General features: G+C 44.1%; 1 protein-coding gene across 2 annotated transcripts in view; it reads right to left on the bottom strand.

Moving 5' to 3' along the window:
* Nucleotides 1–23,593, bottom strand: part of LOC126540515 (neural cell adhesion molecule 2-like) — a 309,792-nt gene that overhangs the window by 25,174 nt on the left and 261,025 nt on the right. For both annotated transcript variants that reach the window (XM_050187327.3, XM_050187328.3), the window contains exons 2-5: nt 23,052–23,374; nt 20,651–20,825; nt 15,009–15,119; nt 4,071–4,274 (exon numbers count right to left, since the gene is read on the bottom strand). In XM_050187327.3, the coding sequence (XP_050043284.1) occupies nt 4,071–4,274; nt 15,009–15,119; nt 20,651–20,825; nt 23,052–23,374 (813 nt within the window). The remainder of the gene's footprint in view (nt 1–4,070; nt 4,275–15,008; nt 15,120–20,650; nt 20,826–23,051; nt 23,375–23,593) is intronic.

The following is a 23,593-nucleotide window of genomic DNA, read 5'->3' as shown; positions in this document are numbered from 1 at the left end:
ACGCCCAAGTGCTTGGCGACACCACTCTCATAAGGGAGCACGCTGTGAAAGCAGTTCTGAGCGCAGATAAGTGCTTGATATATTCATAATTAAAAAAATCGACGGAACCCATCACAGGATAACTCTCAACGGTTGTGCGTTTAGCGTTGAATAAACTTAGCGACATAGCGTATTGCCACCGTCGAAGTGAGTTATGTATGAGTCGTGTCCTACAGAGGGACTTCTCTTTCGTGCTTCCCTCAGAATCATCTGTGCCATCTAGCGGTACCGCCGAGAAGCCTGCGCGTGGCATCCGATATGCATGGTGCACCGGTGCACGCGAGCGCTGAGAAACACATCGTGCGTCATCAGGCCTCTTATCTAGCGCTTCCTTCCAGACACGCCACACCGTGTTGTCGTGCTACCGAGATGTACGAGTGTGGCCTCCCGCATGAGAAGTGTGGTGTTCCGGTGCGTACAAACGCTGAGAATGGTTCCTTTGCTTGCCCCGCACCAAGTGGCACATACTCGGGGACTATTGTTGGCGAGAGGTTCTTTGAAGAACGGCACACACCAAGTGCGTTCATGGCGCAGTTCGCTAAACCGTTGGCGTGAAATACGTTCATTGAAAAGTGGCACATACATAGCCGACTTATGGCGCAGCTTGCTAAAGCGTTGGTTTGCTGTACTTGAGGTTCAGCTGTTTTAAGTTTAGCTGTTTCAAACTTATTTAACTGTTGGAAATTCAGCCGCTGGCGGCAAAGCTTCAAACCCGTAATGCATTATTTACCTCACGCTCACATTACTCTGCCTTGGTATGGTTTACTCCTACGCAAAACTAACATAATCAATCTTCTCCTTTTGCACAAGAAAGAAATTCGCCATATAGGTAATGTGAACTTGTATTACAGCGCAAGGGAAGCGCTTACCAAATGCATTATCATTCTAATTGGAAATTCATGTGTTTCGTTTTTTTACATAACAATAAACTTTCCTCTGGATATGGTAAAAATTTTATAACACATGCAGCCTCTCCAGAACGACGCCAAATAAATGCAAATACGATAAACCCTGAGACATACGTAATTCAGTATTTCCAAACATGTTAGAACTGCCAGTCGCTACAACACAATATCACCTTTGCTGAATAAACAGAGAGGTCGACCACGACACTTGGAAGTAGTTACGCTCATACTTCGTTATTCTCTTATGCATTCTGCTGTTCTTGTTCCACGTGCATTGTATAACACTATAAATGTGTGTTCAACTATAAGATTTATTTACTTATCACTGATGTTACTTTCCTGTTTCTGCCGAGCTGTGTGTAACGTTGAACCTAGTTTTATTATTCTGTCCTTTGACCAGTGTTCTAACGATTAACAATTTGCTTTTACTTTGTAACGTTCTCTCGGAAGGAGAACAGTGCTAAAATGCTCTTTAATGGCATAAACATTTTCATGTATTCCAGCGTTCACTTGATTTAGTTATATCTAAATTGTGCCCTCGTGAATTGTGCACACACTTTTCGATTGCATTTGCCTTGTAACTTATTTTGGGACTCGTCAAGCTACTTATGAGACTTGGTAACAATAAAATTCAAACAGCGCTAGACGACAGGACCAGAAAGAGGAGGAGACAAACACGGCGCTGAACTAACAACTGATTTATTTGAAGTAAGAAGTCTATATTTATACGTACAAAACTGGGCACGCATGCGCCCGCTCATACATCGATGATCAGATACAAACTCCGGACAGCCAACATACGCACGCGATGTATCTGCCTTGCAATCTACCCTTTATGCAGCAATGTCATTTCTTTCGCTGTCAAGATTAGAGATGTTTTGCTAACGCAACTATTAGATTTTCTGATGATATGGAATGCTTCAGCGACTTCTCTGGTGGTCTTGTCACTATGAAAAAATAATTTTGTATCGTCAAAGAAAGCTACGCATTTACAAATACTGCAATGCTTTGCCAGGTTAGCGTCCTTTTTGTCCAATGAATTGGCATGCTCCATTAGTCTAATATTGATGCAACGGCCTGTCTGGCCTATGTAAGTTTGACCACAAGATAAAGGAATTTGGTAGACAGCGCACTTCAAGCAACTGATGTACTTATTGACATGATTTACCTTGCATGCAGCATTCCGTTTAAAGCCTTCCTGCTTCCTCTGAACTGCTGCCCCTAATTTACCCAGCTTCATCGGAGCAGAAAAAACGACCCTCACACCATACTTGACCCCTACCCTCTTAAAACGATGTGACAACGCATGCTCATAAGGCATGACAACAACTTTTCTCCCCGCAACATTTTCTTTGGGCTGTTCCGAACATTTCAGCGCTTTTATAATCTTATTAGCACCAGCCACAATTACAGAATCTGGAAAACCGGCCTCTCTGCATCTCTGGGCTTGGACCATCAGGCTACTGGACATTTGATGAGTACACGATTTTTTGACAGCCATACCAATACATCCTGTTACAATTGCGAATTTAACAAGCTTAGAGTGACAAGACGTGTTGTTTACAAGAGGTTTTTCACTCCTGGGAGCGTATCGCCAGCATACATGGTTAGACAAAAAGGTCAAATTCAGATCTAAGAACTGCAGGACGTTCCTCAGTGGGATCTCATGTGGGATCTCAAAAAGTTGTTTTCATGCCTTATGAGCACGCGTTGTCACATCGTCTTAAGAGGGTAGGGGCCAAGTATGGTGTGAGGGTCGTTTTTTCTGCTCCGATGAAGCTGGGTAACTTAGGGGCAGCAGTTCAGAGGAAGCAGGAAGGCTTTAAACGGAATGCTGCATGCAAGGTAAATCATGTCAATAAGTACATCAGTTGCAAGAAGTGCGCTGTCTACTAAATTCCTTTATCTTGTGGTCAAACTTACATAGGCCAGACAGGCCGTTGCATCAATATTCGACTAATGGAGCACGCCAATTCATTGGACAAAAAGGACGATAACCTGGCAAAGCATTGCAGTATTTGTAAATGCGTCCCTTTCTTTGACGATACAAAATTGTTATTTTTTCATAGTGACAAGACTACCAGAGAAGTCGCTGAAGCATTCCATATCATCAGAAAATGTAATAGTTGCGTTAGCAAAACATCTTTAATCTTGACAGCGAAAGAAATGGCATTGCTGCATAAAGGGTAGATTGCAAGGCAGATACATCGCGTGCGTATGTTGGCTGTCCGGAGTTTGTATCTGATCATCGATGTATGACCGAGCGCATGCGTGCCCAGTTTCGTACGTATAAATATAGACTTCTTACTTCAAATAGATCAGTTGTTAGTTCAGCGCCGTGTTAGTCTCCTCCTCTTTCTAGTCATGTCGTCTAGCGCTGTTTGAATTTTATTGTTACCATGGAACGCCAACTCGCCCAATCCGCTGCCCTTATGAGACTTCTAGCCCGAAATGAGATTCCGGCTTACATACTGGGAGAGAAAATTGATTTCATTGGATTGGATTTGTTTTGAGAAACGCTTGTGACGTGGGTACGATTCCGCCCAGCACCGGTAAAGTTTAAAGAATCTTTTTTTTTTCTCATAGTAGACCGGGACACTGCAAGTGGCACATACCTGGTTGCTCAAGTTGACGTCAAATACGTTCATTGAAGAGGGGCACTCCTTGCTGGAACATACCAGTGAGGCAAGTTGACATGAAAGATGTACATTTAAGACCAACATTGACCGAGTGGCGCATACCCAGTGCTGCACGACGGCATTAAACAGTTCCTGCGAACAGCGATACCTACTCAGTCCCGCATTTACAGTGGCCAATGCCGGCGTAAAAGAGGTTCTCTGAAGAAGGGCGCAGATGTGCACATAGCCACAAACTCAGTGAGCTGAGTCAGTCCAACGGACGTTTTCGAACCCTCGTCTCTCCGCACAGGAGCCTGGCGCTCCTGTGAGGAGGGACGCTAGCGCTATCCATTCGACCTTGGGCTATCCAGCAACCCAGGTAGGCAGAAAAATCGTTAGAGACATTTGGTACCAAGAAAGTTCGTGAAGTACCCTAATAATTCCAGAGCACAAAATGTTTCTAATGTCGATGTACTTGACTGAACAGCACAAAAGTGAATGCACTTACGGTTGAGGTCGAGCGTGACGGAAGTGTCGGCTGGCGAGGATATGTTGTTTGATGCAGTGCAGTACAGCGTCGCGCGCAGATCTTCCCTCCTGAGGGAGTGGATGAGTAGAGTCGAGGTAGTCAGTTGTGCCTCGGAAGAGGGACGCACTTCGGCCATCATTCCGTCCGGCATGCCGCTCCACACGAGCGTCGGCTTGGGCTTGCCTGCACCATGGCCGAGAACGGGAACGCGAGTGAGTGAGTGAGTGAGTGAGTGAGTGAGTGAGTGAGTGAGTGAGTGAGTGAGTGAGTGAGTGAGTGAGTGAGTGAGTGAGTGAGTGAGTGAGTGAGTGAGTGAGCGAGCGAGCGAGTGAGTGAGTGAGTGAGTGAGTGAGTGAGTGAGTGAGTGAGTGAGTGAGTGAGTGAGTGAGTGAGTGAGTGAGTGAGTGGTGTGTCCCCCTTATGCTGGTGGTGCTGTAGCGCTTTCGTACCTCATAAAAATATAACATGCGATATCAGACTGAAATAGTAATTCGTGGCAGTGAGCATCTTTAAAAGCAAGCAAGGCGTCTTTCAGTTTGTTGTTTTTCGTTCTTTGACAAAATACCGCCTTTCTGTGGTACAAGAATACTGCAGAACATTAGGATTGAAACAGCAAATTTAAGGAATTGTCTTTTCTCAGTGCCAAGCTTTTGTTTAGTTTAGCGAAAGTCAACATATACCGAGCTGTAGGTCTCTCTTCTGAAATTTACTTCACATGAGCCAACATTTTGCATAGAAATGCCAGAATAATTGCTACAAGTGGTAAAGAGGTTCAGCTGCAACACTGCAGCAATAAAACTACGTTACACTTTCTCACCCGACTCGCAGGCGCTTCTACGAAAGCGTTCCGTCTTCAATTTATAACCGACTGGCGATAATTCAATGTATACGTTACTGCTGAAAACAGAAATTACTGTTAGACAAAGTTAGTCTGTTCGGATGTTGCTCCCTCGAATGTTTCGTTGAGTGCGAAACAAGCTTGTCGAAATCAAAAATATGCATTGTATCCTATATCTAATACTTCCTATTACTTGCCCACTTTCAATTCCATAGTAGCAAAATTTAAAACACATTCTGCTGCAGTATGTGTCGCACAACAATAATACGACAAATACAGACGCAAACAACGAGACCTGCATGACGTTTAAAGTTTTTTGTCAACAGGTAATTTTTATAGCTTTCCTAAAACGTAGTTATTCATGACACTAGTGAATCTGGTTTAGCTTTGAAGATGACCTTATAATGAGAACAACTCAGCATTCTACGCCTTCGTGTTACATTTCGATTGGTATGAGTTTAAGAACATACATTCTCGTGTCTCCAAACAATTAAAGAAAATATAATAAAGGAAAAAAGAACAAGGAAATAAACCAGATAGAAATATGCAATTTCCTACCACGTACCAGGGAAGGGACAGAAGGGAGGATAAAAGATGAACAGAAAGCGAGAATACAAGAACATCAGCGAGCCCACAAGACATGGGCGAAGTCCAAGCGCCCTAAAGTGGTTATAATCGTTCGCCCAAGTAGTTGTCCGAATAAATCGCAAGATCTTTTGTGCTGAAAATTGGTGACTATCGTTGACAATCGGTGCATTCTTCTGTGTATGGAACGAAGGGATGCGATCACTGCAGTCAGTTAATTCCGTGCATACGTCGCATTTGGACGGATATGGTGTGTTGATTGCTTAAGCGTACACCGATGACTTCCATTAAGACCGTAGCACGCATATGACTTCTCGAGCTGCGGCTGATCGCTCATCAGCAGATGTAGTGCATGTCAGAGTATCGGCAGCAAGCTGCAACTCCTTGAACATCGAAATACGACAGAGCAGGCCTTTCATCCGTACAGATAGCCTTTGAGGCTTCATTCTCCCATGTACCATCAACTTCGCATGCGTGCGCCGCTAGAGGGGTCGAAAGCACTGCGCATGTAGACGCCTCCTTCAGACCATCTGCATTCTGCCTGAAACACCACCGGCGACAACGTCGGCGACGGAGGACAATTTCAGTCGCTTCTCTGCATGCCGAATCTTTCCCTGACCATTTCTTCGGAAATAGCGGACTTGCTCCTAATCTAATTTGAGGATAGCGCTTGCAAGAGGCGTCATGTGAGCCCTGGCACTTTAACCACTTGAATATGGTTGCACTGCGAGTGCCTTCTGGGTGTTTCTCCGCACATCGGGCTCCCACCACTCCGCCTGTACACACGGCATTCCATTATTTACCGAAAGATAAGGCTAACAGCGCAGTTACAGCCATCAAAAAGGAAATTTTCAACACTCTTCTGAGTTTCTATCGCGATATCGGTTTTATTGTGATATGTTCTGGACGACTAATTGATGTTATTATTGTTGCCAGTGTGCAAATCAGTATACCTTACTAAGTTCATTCGCTTAAGTATTTTTAAGTAGAGCTCTACGATGACTAATGCTGTTCCAATGGGAAAACATCGCTGTTATAAAAAAAACGTGACCCTTATATAAATCAATTTTTGACTTCTGTTCGCCAAAAACACGTGATCACCTACAAAACTATATTATTAGAAGTAACCCCCATCATCAAAGCCGTCTTGCCAAGTCCTAGCAGTTTCGAAAAAAGAGCTTTTTGAATTCCGTCCATAACTGACTACACCCGTTTTTGTCTAAGTTGAGTGATGGCTTCCTAATTAACTGGATGCAGGTGCCCTGCGGGAACTTCATTTTAAAGCCATCAGAGTACATCTCACTCCTTTGTTCTGCCTAGCATGAACATATTAAATTGAAGGGCGTTAAAGAAGGTGCTGATAAAGTATTCTGGGAATTAGTAACTAAATGTAAAATACAATGCACAGTTTTATGCAGTTTACAGTGCTGGCGTGTCGAGAAAATTTATGGAGCGCCACTTAGCGGCCACTATCGATCGAATGACCACTTCTACCCAGGCCACCATTGTTTCGGGGCTACGTAATTTAAGACAGCGACGTGAAAGAAAAAAAAGGGCGTATTTTTCTTTGGGATGCATGGCGTTCTTTGTTCGTCTAAATCTCGACGAACGAGTGCCCATGGTATAGAGGTTTCGGTACTCGGCGTAATCAAAACTATTTGCTGTCTTTTTACGATCACTCAACTCTGTTCTTTCATTATCGACCTGCACAACACAACGAGCCTGACGGCCTCGCAGAGTGGAGATGGTATAATCACATAACAAATACTGCGGATTAGGAAAAGAAGTGACGCCCTTAATAGCCCTCCACCTGATATGCTTTGTCCTCCAACACGTCAGCTTTCCTTTCTTTCGAGCGCAAGTTGAGAGGTTGAGGAGAGTCACGAGGCGATGGGGAAAAGATATGGGGAAGTACAGGGAAACTTGTGGGATGCATTAGTGGCTTAAAATGCAGTCCTTGAGTCTAATACACATTTACACATTAGAGGCTAAATGCAGGAATATTTTCCTTGGTAAACGTTGTTGGTCAATGACCAGTCCTATTCGTTATTATGTTCGTTGTTATAGTTGAGCGGCGCTTGTCCTGTTGAACATATATATTACATTAACTGAGGCGCTAAAGGGACACTGCATTTAAAAAATCCTACTGACGAACGAATGTCTATTCAACCTTGTTTATTACATTAGGCAGGGGCATCAAATCATTGATGGCATTCTCAAAAAGCATGCACTGTTGTTAGCGAATGTAACTAAAGAGGTATCGGCAGCTTAAGCGGATGCATATCGAAGCGCTTAAGCCCGACATATGTGTTTCAATAGATACAGTATAATAAAAAGCTGCTTGAAAGTGAAGCAAAAGCTTACAGTCCTCTGCTGCATGGTATAGGGCGTATTTAGAGTAAAATTTAGTGTCATGCCGCAAAGTATAATGTTCATATTCCTTGATGAAAACTGTGTGAGTTGTTACCTTTAAGAATGCGCATTATTTATTTATTTCAAATGTACTTATTTACTTATTTTAACAACACTCACTTTGGCATTATTGCGGGAAGCACAAACCCTCTTAAAGTGAGTCACCAGTCCTATGCAGTCAATCGCAACCGATGGCAACTTATTTTACACAACTATGGGCTTCGGATCGCCTAATTATGACCGAAAGAGGTGGTGAAATCCGACGTTTTTACGAGCCGGAGGTTTGCAATTATTAACGGAAGTAGCTAGCAAAGCATGTTTTCCTGGGTATGTCGCAGTTTTCATAAGGTGCCGTTGTCAGCGAAGTTTTCGCAATATTATTGTGCATTTTAGAAGCATCCTTCATAACAATCGTGGCTCTTTTCTGAACAGATGATAGCAGGAACTGCATAAAGAAACTGCCGAGCAGTGGTATCGCATATAAAATTTGAATTGGTATCCAAAAGGCAGCCAAATAGGCAGCCGCCTGTTTTGGATGCTGAGAATAGAAGAATCTGTGTGCTAGGCCAAAGATTGCACATTCTGTAAGTTTCAAGACTATCGAGAGGTAATAGTTTTGCGATGCTTTGTAGTTACGACGCAGCTGCAGCTGCTGAATCTTGTGCCCATTATTTTTCATAGAAATATCAATTCGATTGCGTGGGTACATACCATTTAAATATGAACGTGCCCAGCCTATAGCAGGTATTCCACCTAACTTGAGCCCAGTAATGAACATATGAAAACGCAACGCAGCTGGACGCAACCTAAGGGATGTTGTTTGCCGTCGTTTGCAGATACTCAGATTATTATTATTTTTTTTCATTCCTCCTAATTACATAATTAGTCTTATTTAACAATCAAGTTCTCAATTATTGTAGTTAGATGAAAAGTGTCAACGAGAAAATGGTAGCTCAACATGAAAAACTCCCGATACAGCTTTCTGTTGCTCAATATTTGCTACAACATTGTGTTTTTCCAAGCATGAGAGAAGCCTGCGAATACACGCGAAGCCCCTCGAGTGGCAAGTCGCGCGGCAATTTTTTGTGTATTGGCGGGCTTCTCTCGTGCTTGTAAGAATAATTTTTATGTAGCACGTTGTGAGCAACAGAAAGTTAGCCGTATCTGGTGTTCTTCATCTTGCTGTACAATTTCTTCATTGACGTTTTTCGTCTGGTTATGATATTTGGGAAGCTTATTAATTATTTTAGAATAATTATGAAACTAGGCGGAATGTAAAAAAAATAATTCGTTTATCTCCAAGCGACGACAAACAAGATTACCTTGGTTTTGTCCAGCTAAGCGGAATTTGCATATTTCCAAAGTTTAAATGCGAAAAGACCCGTGTACTTAGATTTAGGTGTACGTTAAAGATCCCCAGGTGGTCGAAATTTCCGGAGTCCTCCACTACGGCGTGCCTCATAATCAGAAAGTGGTTTTGGCACGTAAAACCCCATAATAAAAAAAAATATTTCCAAAGTTTAGATCAAGTTACGTGGGCCACCCAATAGGAAAAAAGATGTCTGCAATTATTTGCCAGAAAGTTAGTCCGCTCATAAAGAATTCTGTCTTCAGTGCAGCAAAACTATTACAGCGGAGCAGTGACAGAACTGATGATCTTTTCATCATATTTTTGTCACATTAGGAAGTGCTAAGAACACAATAAATAATGCATAGGAACGAAGAGAATGGAAACAGAGACCCTACATTTTTGTTAATCAAAACCGTCTAAAGGCAACAGGTAATAAAACCATCGAAAATACAGGGGTAATTAGTTGTGGTTTAAATGTAAATGTAGAAATTAATAAAGAAAAAAGCAATATTTAATTTACTGCAACGCTGCTGATTGAGAAGAATACACCGAGCACCCGCAATATGACGTGTTTTTATCAACAACGGAAGCGGTGGACCTCGAGCATCTCTGGCTATTTAGACGATATGCAGTCCACACGGGAAGTTCTGTTGCAACGGTGGCCCTCTGTGCTGGCGATGCAGAAAGAAAAGAACAAGGATATCAGAAAAGTAACCTGAAGGCCCTCATATGCTTTCCTGAGGAGCTGTTCTATCTCAGCGCGTTCTCCACGACAAGCCGCAATGAAACAGTGAACAGATTTATATTTGCGAGTAACAAAGCTAAGCGCACGCTTCGCTTCAAATGTGGACATTGCGTTTAAGTTGAATGTTCGCGAAGAAAAACCACGAAGCTCTCGTTCAGAACACACAAATTTGTTATCGTGGACCAAAATTTTTTTGGAAGAAATAGCGAGCAATAATTATATTGAAGCATCTCTCATAATAGTGAACACAAGTCCATCTGCTCCTTCACACCTCCCCCCCTCCCCCACCCGACCGTCCTTGCCTCTCTCATAAAGGGAATGGGCAAATCGCTATACAACGCAAGCAGCACCTTTTTAGCAGCACAATAACTACATGCTGTGCGGGCTGAAAGTTTCCGGCTGTTGTTCTGCTAGCAATTTGCACGCGATTCAGCGCGTCTTTCGCAACCTACGTGGAACAGAATAATTTCCTCGCTCACGAGCTTGTCAGAATTTTTCTCGCCCTCCACAATTTCGCCAATTAGCAGAGATTACACGTATGAGGTGTCTCGACATTGCGCTAAGAAATTTCGGTTATTCTTTCGCTGCAATTCCTGCGTTTCTTGATCGTGGTTTGAAACAATAACAGACGACTATAGCTTTCATTCCATCAAGCAGAAGTAGGAGAAGCGAGTAACGGTGGAAGTAGGAGAAGCGAGTAACGGAGTGCTTTGGGGCCTTCTTTATATATCAGGAAAAAGAACTGAGAACAGGCACTCCTAAAAACAAAACAAGTAGGTCCTGACTGATTACGACGTGCCAAGCCGCAGCGCTTCCAACATCGCATGGTCGGTAATGAACCTGTCACCGCCATGTGCCAGCGAGATTCTGTGAAGACGAAACCTCATTATATAAAAGCAGAGGGACAGTGGGAAAAATCAAGAAAAGACACAAGAAAAAGAAAACAAGCAGAACTTTTCCACAGCTCTGTCTTCAGCGTAACCTATATCCGTATCTTGTTTATGCTGTCCTAGTATAACAAATAGCAATCTCTATTCTTGTTGGTCGTTTCGTTCACTGCAGATTTTTTTTTTTTTTTTAGGAATGTCGTTCCATTATTAAAGAGCAACGTGGCGTATATCATTTCTGTAGTTCAGGTTAGCAACAAAATGTTAAGAGTATCTTGTTTTACAAGTTGTTAAGGCTTTGTGTAGGTTCGTGGGACTTTGTCGCCTCGAGTCGTCGTGGGAGACGTGCCTTTCGTTAGGGTTTCCAATTAGGCACAACGTCAGCTCTGTACCACATCTCACGCTTCATGACCATCTAGCCGGCACATATCCCACGATTACGTGCGCTTATGATTCCAGGAATAGCTTTAGAAAACAATGCAGTCATGGTACGAAGATGATTTTGCCGCCGAATGTTTATGATAGCTCACATTAAGTGTTCCGAGAAAAGCAGCAATGAAGAGTACTTCGACGTTAATTTTCCTCTTTTTACAATTTACGAATGCACTTTATAGAGGAAACATGTTAAAACCACCGTAAGCCCTGGAACACCTTACACTCGCTACTTCGCTAGCTCAACATTCATTTAAAACGCGTGACGTCAATGTTTATTGTGTAATATAAAGACACAGAAGTCTCTATTCGCGTGATTGTAGCATGATTTCAATTTACTGTACCTTCAGTCATGTCAAGCTTTCTCATAAAAATTTTTAAATCTCCTTCTCAAATCACAGGCTTCGGTAAATTTTGGCTGCGCGCACTGCGAATAAGGAAATACTATTGATTCAACATTGCCGATGCAATAAGAGGTACTGAGCATAAAGGAAGTTACGGTAGCGTTTTTATTAAAGCGGTTGTGTGCAACAACGCACTGCAGCATGAATAAACTAGAGTCACGTTTCTTAAGCTGAGATCAGATCAGTTGACCGACAGCTCTATATCCGTAACTTTATCATCGTGACTGCTCGAATGAACCTACTAAAGTAAATCAAGTACACAAATGTGTACACCATGGCTAAAAGTGACAAAAAAAGAAAACAAGGGCATCAGGCTTAAGCGATTCCTATGGCTCTCAACTCATTTATAGTACTAAGACTTCTCCCGCCTTAAGGAACACCCCCTCATTGTTGTTTGCCTTCCTTCTTTTCTGAAATGATTGCGCTCACCCATTGGGGAAAATGAATGAGAGGCCAACGCTTACAGGGCAGTTGCTTAGGGGAGGGGCGCGGTTGTATAGTAATTTAAATTATAATGGGCAAATTTTTTAGTTTTATTTTTACTTAAACAATAACTATCGATTTTATTATATTACAGAAAGAAAAGTGTAGCTTATATAAATAAGTTGTGGCTTTACCTTCTAGGTGTACGCCACTGCCTCTCTATGACATATTACGGCATTTGTGAACTTTAGAATACGCGCCTGGCAATACTTCAGCACTCTCAGGCTTCCCATGTCTATGTATGTTACATTTATTTGGTAGAAATCTATGCCTGCATGGAACCTTTTGTTCGCAGCTGTATCCAAATGCTTATTCAGTTTTCTTTAATGCTTTTCAATAGTTTCCTATTTATATATGCTTGATACAGACAATCTTGTTTCACCACGTTTATTTTCGTTTCTTCGTTTGTTACTGTGAATAGGTTGCGTTGTTGTTTGTATAATAATGTTTAGAAAACTTGCGTAAAACAGTCATATTTTCTGTTTTTTTTTTTTTTTTTATTCGGCACAAAAAAGTCCTCGCTTCTGCCTCCCCGACGTGTAGGGAGCGTGGCAATTGAGATGACCTTTAAATCTAAAGTTTCCTTACACAATTCTTTTTCACTGTTTTAATGAGTTGTAATTGTAAAAATAACCGCTGGGAATTAAGAAGTTGCTGTTTTGACGGCCTCTTGTGTTTTACACTACTAAAGTGATTTTAGAAGGCCCCGTCCAGGAATTATTCGAATCTGAGTCGAAAACTTCTATTGGCATGCAGTACAAGCGATGTCACGAGCGAAATGGCGCAGGGCCGCCTACGGATTTTGGCCGTTTTCTTCTTGTATCTTTGCTGTGCTGAGCACTTGGCGGCCTAAACTCTGTGTGCTACTGTGTAAGCAACGTAGTGTTACGACAAGCCTCTGCGTGAAACAATTCCTGTAGCGCGGCCAAAAACGACCGCAGTCCGGACGTTAAGGACGCCGAGAAGTCCAACGAGTGAACAACTGAGAACGAGTGCACCAGTGACCGATGGCGTCTGTGTGTGCACATGTGTGCTCGTTTATGGCTGCACGTGGCAGGGGCCTATTGCCAAGACTATAAATGATCCCATCCCGTCCCCCTTCCTCCTCCTCCTCCTTTATTTCTGTCCCCTCTCTCCTTTCCATATTTATTTTTCCTTTCCCTTCCCCTAGTGCAGGTTAGCAAACCGGAGGCTTTAACTCTGGTTAACATCCCTGCCTTTCTCTCATTTGCATATCTCTCTCTCTCTCGCTCTCTCCGGCTCAGAATGGCTCGCTGGGTCGGTACCGACATGGCTGGAGAAAGCACCGTGTACTGAGCGACGGCAACCAGCAAAACGACAGCTCGATTACTTTCCACTCCTGGACGAGAGTGTTTCTGGGAGGCTATAAAATGTGCTCCCTTGCCAGCATCAAACAACTTTAAGCCTTTAGCACAAGCTACAAGCGTTAGCTATTACTCTTCGTCGAGCAGCTTGTCGAGCTCACCGTTCCATGCGCAGTGATGTAACTAAATGTTTTGATATCTGGAGGTTCATGATGATTCTGTTCCTAGTCTTGGTTCCGTGTTTGCGCTACTTACCGTACTAGGTCGTCACGCCAATACGAAATACAGATCTCTTTGCCACATCGGATATCTTAAACGCATGCCCTCTTTAGTATTTGGTAGCATATGTGATGTACGAAGAACCACAAATGTGTCTATAATATTACGTGATGAAGGAACGCGATCCAATAAGTGTTTTATCGCGACAGCAATTGTATTTCGCTCGGCGGAGTTCGTAGTGAGGCAGTATGTTTGTTGTTGTAGAAATGTCGCCGGAAGAAATTGATGAGTCAGTTGAACAAACCGCAAACGAAAAACACAAGCAGTTGACAAAGAGCCTACACGACCAGCAGGAAGTTTATTCTGTACTGAAAATTGTTAGAAAAGTGTCTGCATTGTGCTTTGAGCGTCTTTTTAACAGGCCATTTTTGCCCTAATTAGTATCTACTGAATTTAAATTCTTGTGTTTTGTGAGGAAACCAATGCAGCGATTACTTTCAGAAAAATGTAGTTGTCTTCAGCGAGCCCTAAATCGGATGCTATATAAACACAGTGGGCTTCATGCCACACTATTTTACAGCGTCGGAAGTGCGCAGCCACCATTTTTTTCACCACCGAATGACAGAACAAGCATCGGCTACAGAAACACGTTGCACAGCTCTGTAAGGCGCACGTGACTGTTAACGTAAAGGACACTTTTCTAAGCAACAGTACACGTTTGGGCCTTTGTGTAGCAATATTGGTTACATCATAGCACGCTACCTTTACCCAACAACTCGGCGCATTGAAGAGGAGCCGTTCCATGCTTTATACAGGCTGACGACACTGAACTGGCACCTAACAGGCCTAATGCTTTGGTAATACTTGCATGTGACATTCTGATTCCAAAGGAGCAGTGTTTATTTTCACATGCTCGTCTCCGCCATGTACATGTATAAAACCAGACTCCAGCGAGGTTGTCGTGCTGCGCTGTCACTTTTGGGTGCCATCGATTACACACCAGTTTAGTGGCAATGAATATTTTGATACGTGGGAATTTACATCTAAAAGGCTCCACTATTGACTCCAAGAACATGATGGCTTCCGATTAATATTCAGTGAGTACCCTTCTTTTGCGTGTATTAAAATTAACTATAGAAGACATTTTTTTTCTAGTTTTCAGGCCACAGGAATGTTCTTTTTGTTAACGGAATTTAGTCGCGTGATATATTGCGCATTAAGCATTTATCAACTTACCACCATAGACAACGCACACCAATGCCAGCGTGCTGCCTTCGTTGAACGGTCCGATGGTGCCTCGTAGTTCGTTTCCTTCGCCGTCTCGTATTACCGGAGGCTCAGGGGGTGCTGCGAAAAAGGCAAAGTAAATAAATATGCATCAGCTACTGTTGCTGAAAAATAAGGATAACCAAATGAGCCGGAGCTCTTCGCTGCAGAGGCGATGCGCACTCACAAACGGCTACAGGTTCTTTTCAGTGAAGTTGGCCGTATTCTCGAAGGATCGGTTTCCTTTTGGCGCAATACACTAACCGGAGTTATAGCTGCTCGGTTTAACTGCTTCCAACTCCAGTTCAGGCCTGTTAAGGGCACAGGTGGGCGAGTGCAATCATTTTCTAAGTTGCGTATTGGTAGTGCTGCGTGTGGTTACAGGCCGGGATTTCTTGCTGCGACAACAGAATTTAGAAATGTGTAGCCCCTTTTCACAACATTTCCGTGGGCGCTGCCATGTTTAGTCACGCGGTGAGGCGTCCACGCTCTCCCTCGACCGGCCTCCACTGCTTCTGCTTAGAACGGCAACGTACGACACTGGCCCGGCGCAGCCAACAACTGCTTAGGAGTTTGTCATCGGCTATGACTGCGTGAATAGAACCAGACATCGGCGAAAGCTTCGGAATGCACGTAAATGTTCAATACCCACCCTTACGATCTAATTACGCCTTGTCTAAATGATGCCACCATTGTCGTATGGTCAACGTAATGGAAGACAAAGATGAAACTTCTTTTCCAAGACAAAGTGATACGTGCTTTCTGCCGCTGTGTCAAACAAGGATCGCTGTTGATTCACTCACCGTTTTGCTTTACTTACTGCCGATGGCTTGGATGTTACAGATTTTCATGTTTTTCATGCTTGCCTTTTTCATTGTTCATTTTCATTTTTTTGTATACTTTTCCAGCACTTTTTCGTGCGATTTCATTACAGTATACTATTTCTAGGTAATTACTCATGACGGACACTTGCGCTAATTTCATTTATACCACCCTCCGAGTTTAAAACATCTATGATTAAAAGTTTTCTGGAACCTTTCAGGAAAGACAGCATCAGTTGTCGCTCGTATACCTAGTTGCTCGTGACCAAACGTTCAGGTTTGAACATTCTGACGTAAAACCTGTAAACAGAAAATTCATCGCCGTGCTCTTTAACGAGTTTACTCCTTTTTAATACATCACTCTGAGTGATAGTGAGCTTCAGTGAATTGCGTTAGCTGTTAACAGAAACCATGCAAGTTGCATTTACAAACGCGAACGACTGCCTGCTAAATTTTCGCTACTATCTCGCCATCATTGATTTCAGATAAGTTTGGCTTTGATAAAAAATCTAATAACAAATTTGTTCCGTTCCACCAAAACCTTGGTTTTAGTTGGATCACGAATCGACATTTTGTTTCGTGGTGGTTGCGCAACAAAACAGGGACGAACGAAATGTGCAGGGACAGCATCTACAGTAAAGCAGCACATCGGCACACCAAGGAGTCCCGCCACCCACCGGCAGCAGCATGACGCCCGCTACTTCCCTGATCCCTTCCTCAGTAAAGTAGAGTTAACAGACCGTCATGAGCGAGTGGCACATCTTTTTCAATGTTACTCTGTTTTGAAGACAAAACAGTGCGAGCTTATCAGCTTTCTCGCAAAGGTACGTGCTAGAATGCCACCGCTGTCAATCCACTAACTAGGAAGAAGTATTTCTAAAGCCTGTACGCGTACATCCTATTTAGTATTGCTTTCATTTTAGATGTGGACTTTAGCGTCCGGAAACTCTACATAGGGTTATGAGGAATGCGGAAGTGATGGGGCTCCGTATTCATTTCGATCATCTGGTGCACTTTAACCTGCACATAAATCCAAATGGAGGAGCGTTTCGGCATTCGTCCCCTATCTGAACGTGTCCGCCCTGACCGGGGAAGAGGGTCTATCTAGGTTTGTAGCACATTAGCTACAACGAGCAAGCCAAAGGTGCTGCCTTATAGCCCACCCGGAGGCATAGTGTAAAAAGCAGTGTTAATTTTGATTCTGTTTCTCCGGTGTTTCCTGCATCACAGAATCTCAATAATTTTCTTGATCACCTCAATAGAGACAGTATAAGAGCTTACATGTAATGCAATGCAGTGAAACGAGCGTTGCGTTAATTAAGACGTACTTGAGCGATGCGCACGTCGAGCAATAGCTACTATCGAAAAACATGAAACTTGACTGGCGTCATATTCAGGTAGAATCCTCAAAGGTTCGTTGTGCTAAAACATCTAAAATACGAAAGAGTAATATGGTGCACATAACGACGTATTGTAGCTCGAATACACAATCACAAAAGGGACACAGAGACTCACGTCACAGGCGTGACCTGAGCCCGTGGGCCTTCTTTGTGATCGTGCGTTCTTGCTACATTATGTCAAGTAAACATGAACCAGCCCAACAACATCTCCCTCGGATATACCGATGCACCTCGCGCCTGGGTTACCACAACTCGAACAGACCCTGCTGTACCGTCTGTGGCTAGGCGTTGCCTTTACGAACTCATATGCTTGCCTTATTGAAATGGCCAACAGCCCCACGTGCGACACATGCAACAGCGAAGAGACGCGCACCCACATTATCTGTGTCTGCCCGCGATAGAGTGCCCAGAGACAAGTGATGTGCAGAATACTGGACCAGTTCGACAATAGTCCACTATCAGAACTGAAAGCTTTAGGTGAGTGCTCAGAAAGAACATCCGCGTTGAAGGCCTTACTCGCGTTATTAAGGTTGCTGCGGTCTACGGGGCTTAACGATGGACTTTAATAACGCCGCCCCCTACCACTCTAAAGTGTACGCGCTTTGTTCGTGCTTGTCTCTTTCTCTCTATCTCCCCCTTCCACTCTTTTTCTCTTTTGATCCTCCTTATCTCCTTAACTACCTCTGGTTAACCTCCGTGCCTTTCTCTGTATTCTCTCTCTCGGTCTCTCTCTCTCCCTGCTGACGACGGTCCACGTTCCGGAATTTACAGTATGCTTCTGTTTCCATGGCTGGGAAAAAGCTAATTTCCTTTCTGTGTTTTTATTTTTTTACTTGCAATGGGTTGTTTATTGCACTTCCACCATGCATTTTTGTGTTAAACAGGCGTCAGGCGTCAGCAATAGTGGTCATTGTAGTGCTACTTCTCGGCTACAGTCAACCACAAGATTTTACGGAACCTGAAATCTGAGAAAAAGCTGAATACCTAAGCAGCCTGATATAACGCAGCCTAGTATTCACACTTGCAGCCTCTACCAGCATATGTGAACAGCATTGTGATGTTCGGTTTTACTAACTTATGTTACAGGCTGCTCGGAAATTGAACGTGTGAGGTCCCGCGGTGCGTAAGCTTTTGTGGTTGACTGTATCTATTCTGTATTTTGCACTTTTGTGCGCGAGACTAGGAAATAAGCTATGTGTTCATTATTAGAGATAGATCATGATAATATTGCGGTGCATCACAGCCGTTCACCCTACGGAAGCCGTGATAGGGAAGAGACAACCGGCAAAGTATAAGACGCATCTGCATTACACGCAAATTAAAGTTTGCACCGCTTGAAGAAAATCAACGCCGCTCTTTTATGCAATGTTCTGTTTAATATTAATTTGTTCCCTAGTGTAGTTTTGTTAGCGAATGCGGTGTTTTCATTCTCCTCCTTGGAACTGCATTGCCTGCAAACGTATTGCACGACGCAACATGCCCTTAGTGTTAGCATGACATGAACACGTCAGTAAATACGGTATCTGCTCACGCTCAGAATCAGCGAAAGTAAGTCCGACTGGATAAACGAGTAAAATAAATTTCGTTAACACGCAGCGTCAGGCGTGGAAATAGCAACCACCGCATTATGCATCGCATTTCCGTTGTGCGTAAGGATCATTATGGCATTACCGAGCCAGGCGCTTGGGCGCGAACGCGCCTTGCGCAGCAGTACTGCCTCCGATTATGACGTAATCACCTTATTCAAATGATACGGCGGCACGACTTACTGCTTGCGGTTTCTGCTTTCTAGAGCACACTCCAAACGCCTCAGTCTCCTGTTAATTGACTCGGAATCTAGTGCACATTACCGTGCGTATTGCAATGAGCCTGATGATATTCTACCAGCTTTGAATATAAAAAGAACAAATTTTGCAATACGGGATGCATCTTCCTTCTTTCTTCTTTCATTCCTCACTGCTTTGCCATCTTGTTGAGTGGGCTATCGGTGTACGACAAAGATGACGTAAGGGAAAGGAGGAGGAGGAAATAAAGGGAGAAGGCATGGATTTACATGACAAAATAGCCAAAAAGACGGAGGGCACCGGAAGGCACTTGCTCGAAAAGGAGTTAAGTTCTTGATATCGGTCGCCGATAGATTTGGCGTGTATCTCCTCTTTGTCATTGCCTTGTGATTAATGATAATTTTGCTGGGCATGCTCTGTTACCATTCCGGGGAAGTGCGCTCTTTTCAATAAAGCACAGTTGTTAGTCCTGTCGTTGCGGTTTAAGTTCCCTTCTCCTATCATTCATCTTCTTGACTGGTTTTTCCTGTAAATCATGCACCAACTGGCCCAGATTTCGTCTATCCAGCAAGACATAGATGTTAATTAGAAATGTCTCTGGTTGATACGACGCTAAACATAATAAAAAGATGTAAACTAAATATAATATAGATACACTGATTTCTTAAGTATAGCCACAGCAAGAAGCTACATAGTATAGAGTTAAATTGGGTAGCTAGTTAAGCGTTAAATGTGTCATGTGAAGCGCATTTCGACAGGTATATGTCGCCGTCTGTATAAGTCAGTTTCTGCTTTTGCAGAGCGAATAGAATGAGCCATTTTTTTCCGTTTGGAATAATTCTGTGTTTCTCATGAGCGATATGCAGCCTGCTAGAAAGATTGAAGACATTGCAAAAAGCAAGAAACTGGTACGAAGCAGGATAGCGAGAGCAACTGAAAAGGCTGCACGTCTCCCCACTCGGAGGCAGCCGCAGGGATGAAAGCAACTGACTGCGCGCCACCTTCAGCATGCTTCACGCATTACGGTGTTGCATGGGGACAACAAGCTTTTAAACAAAATTCTTATGACGTCAACGCACTGCTTGTAGTTGAGAAATTGGGCGATTTTTGTGGAACGCAAAAACGATCAACCAAAACGATTTCGTGGTGGACGAGGCATTCGCCGCTACCGCAAAAGTCTAGGAGGGTTCCCCTGTAGGGATTCTTAAAAAAAAAAAGACATGCATATGCCACACACTGTGACAATCGGCTTAGGCCAGATTTCATTAGTGATTGCAAAGAATGTTGTTTTTGTAGCCGCCATTTGGGAGTGTGATTGTACGTTTCCTAGCGACTGTATATTTGGCTAGCTAGCAACGTGCTCTAAAGTGTGGCAGAGCGTGTTTTTGTGCTGCAGTCATCTTATGATAAAATTATTAGGTATTAGCACCACATGAACGAAAGCACTTGGTATCGTAGGTCAGCCTAGTGCTTCGCTGTGTTCATTTAGTGCTTCCAAGCTCGTGCACACTGTTTGTCATAGTGGAGGGTGCGAAATCGAATAACCGCACCTTCTGTCATTCGAGCGTTATCCAGGTCTGCACTGTAACGAGGTGAATAGCACTCACCGACGACGTGGAGCCGCACCGTTGAGTTTCTACGGGCGCCATCGCGGAACACGGCCGTGCACGTGTAGAGGCCTGCGTCCTCGAAGCGCACGCTGTTCACCTTGAGGCTGGCCGGGTGGCCGATGATGGAAAAGTAGGCCCGCCCCACCCATCCATGGCCCGCTGAACGGTTAACCTGTGCGCACCAACGCACGTGCATAAAACAAACAAGACAGCCGTTTTTGCATGTGCTGCCGTACAGAGATGAGCAACTTCGCAAGCTGGCTCAAAAAATTAAATGCAGTCATTCAAAGCATCCCTTAACTTTACAACTCTTTCGAGACACAATTCCTTGACAGCCTTGGTAGCTCATTTTTTAGATGTGCAAACCTTTATAATGACTCATACGAATTCTAAGTAACATCCTCTATGGGTTACAATTCGGGGTCGTTTGCCTGTGTTGCCTGCATGAAGTATTGTTTTCTTTACGCAGACGACAATTTAAGCGTCATAAAGATACATAGCAGTCACGAAGCAGGCGCTTCTCGTCACTTTAAAATGTTCGTATATATACAGGGCGTTTCAGCTAATTTTAGCCAGAATTAAAAATATGCCAAGGCACTCTAAGACGACGCGACCAAATGCATGTTGCTCACTTTTGTATGTATACTATAGTGTGTCACGCTATTTTTGTCTTTTGCTCAATTAGATAACTAGTCAAGATAAGTTAACCAACTTCTGAAGCAACAAAGTTAGGCGAACTGTTCCAATTAGAAAGTTGTATATATATGTATATATATATATATATATATATATATATATATATATATATATATATATATATATATAGAACGCTTTGCAAAACGTCCGATTAGACAGTTTCTAACTTTCTATCTATGAAGCGTTAGTGTTTTTCAGCGCACTGCGCTTGCCCGCGAAGTACAAAAGATACCACGTGACATACTCGCTTGCGCGCCGTGATTGCAGCACTCCGAAACTGTCCGCGTATGAACGAACATAGCATCTAGTACGGCGTGCTGCCGCTTAAAAGGCAACAGGGCTGTGACGAAAGCGTTGGCTGTGACTACGCAAGCGATGTGCTTCCCTCCTGGCGGTTCATGATAGCGATAAGCAGACACTGCGGCAACATACCCGGCTAAATGCTATGATCGTTTGTGCACGGAACGCTTGGGGGCAATGCAGTCACAACGCGCAAGCGGGCATGTCACGTGGTGCTTTTTATTTCCGAATTTAGTGGGCGTCCGCAGTAAGCGGAAAAACACTAATACTGTACGAATAGAAAGGCACAAAATGTTTACTCGCACGCTTTGCAAACCGCTCTGCAACTTTCTAATAGGATTTCTTTCCTGGCTTCGTTGCTTCAGAAGTTGCTTATTTAATCTTAACTATTTACTTAATTAGGCAAAATACAAAAAATAACGTGACACACTGCATACAAAAGGGAGCAAAACATATTTGGTCGCGCCATCTTCGAGTGCATCGGAACATTTGCAAACTCTGGCTAATAACTGAAACACCCTGTATATTAAACATACTGAGGCTTTTTTATTTCTCGCTACCAGACTGATTGCTCTTCTTAATTCTTTAATACTACAGTGGAGGTATTGAGGGCGACTGGCCCTTGTGAACGCATTTGACTTGCTCGGGTCCTGCGCGTGCGTGCGGGAGCTCACCGCGGCTTTTCACCACCTCCCTCTCTCAATCTCACCTTTTTATTCCCTCTTTCCCATTCCCCAGAGTAGGGTAGCCAACCACACGCATTTCTGGTTAACATCCCTGCTTTCTGTCCTTATTTCCTCCTCCTCCACAGTGGAGGTATCGAGCTAAATAGGGTCTACGCGCTGCTGGCTAATGACATCTTGCCGAAAATAAGTTTGGAAACTAATTTTATTGTAATAAATACTTGGCATAATCCGTCTGAGGATGAACAAGGACATTAATGCGATTAGCACTGTGAAGCACTGTAGCGCACACGGTACTGTCATCGCTGAAACGCGTCATGTATCAGGCCGTATGTGCAACCGGGCTCGTTTCTCGCGCTCCTTTCTCGACGCGCTGCGCCATCTGGGGGCGCCGCCGCGACTTGTCGGGGTGCCTGCTTGTGCGAATATAAATTCCGACAAAAATAATTGAATATTGCAGTGCTTGTGCTGTGGTTAGGTGTAGATATGGGCTGCTCAAGAGCAGCACATGCGCATCGACACGTACCCTGTGATCCACGCTGGTGCCCCACCTCACCCCAAAAAATAAGGTGCATTCAGGAGTGACACGCACCTAGTTGCACACATCGACTGACCCAAGTTGGCACGAAAGACGCCCAAAGAGGTTCAACGAATACTGCCACACATACGTCGCTCTGTGCGTCTGAACGAAGGTCATTCCCTTCGTAGAGCCTGCCTACCTGTAACAAGTTGTTCCCTCGTCCTCCTGTGGCTCCCGTAGTGCCGGCAGCCATGGTGCCCCCCGCGGCTCCGCTGGCGGCGGCCTCCCTGCTGAGCGTCGGGTCCGGCCCGAAGTCCACCGTGTAGATGGGCTCGCGGCTCGCGGCCGCCGCGCGGAACCCGTATCCGAGCGAGGATCCCGCGCCCCCGGAGCCGTGCGGCTCCCGCTCCGGCGTGTGGTACCAGTGCACGAAGGCCAGCGAGTCGTTGGAGAGCGCGTCCCGCAGGTCGCACGGCAGCTCCGTCTGGTGGCCTTCGCGCACGATCAGACGCTTGGAAGTGCCTGCGAAAAGAGGATTGACCGGAGGGTTGTAGGCGAAGGCACCGAGAGAAAAGTTGAAGCGATCAAGCAGCGTTGTTGTGTAACCGCAGGAGTAAGAGCCTGGTGAGGGGAATTACGTCCCTCTTTCAGTATGGGCACGTTACGCATTTTGCCTCTGCACTGTGACTTTTTAATGGAACGTACAAAGGGCATTCCTAGTAAATGTGCGGACGCAGCGTC

The sequence above is a fragment of the Dermacentor andersoni genome, chromosome 2 (genome assembly GCF_023375885.2).
Source record: "Dermacentor andersoni chromosome 2, qqDerAnde1_hic_scaffold, whole genome shotgun sequence".
Lineage (NCBI taxonomy): Eukaryota > Metazoa > Arthropoda > Arachnida > Ixodida > Ixodidae > Dermacentor > Dermacentor andersoni.
This window is presented reverse-complemented; position numbering and strand designations above follow the sequence as displayed.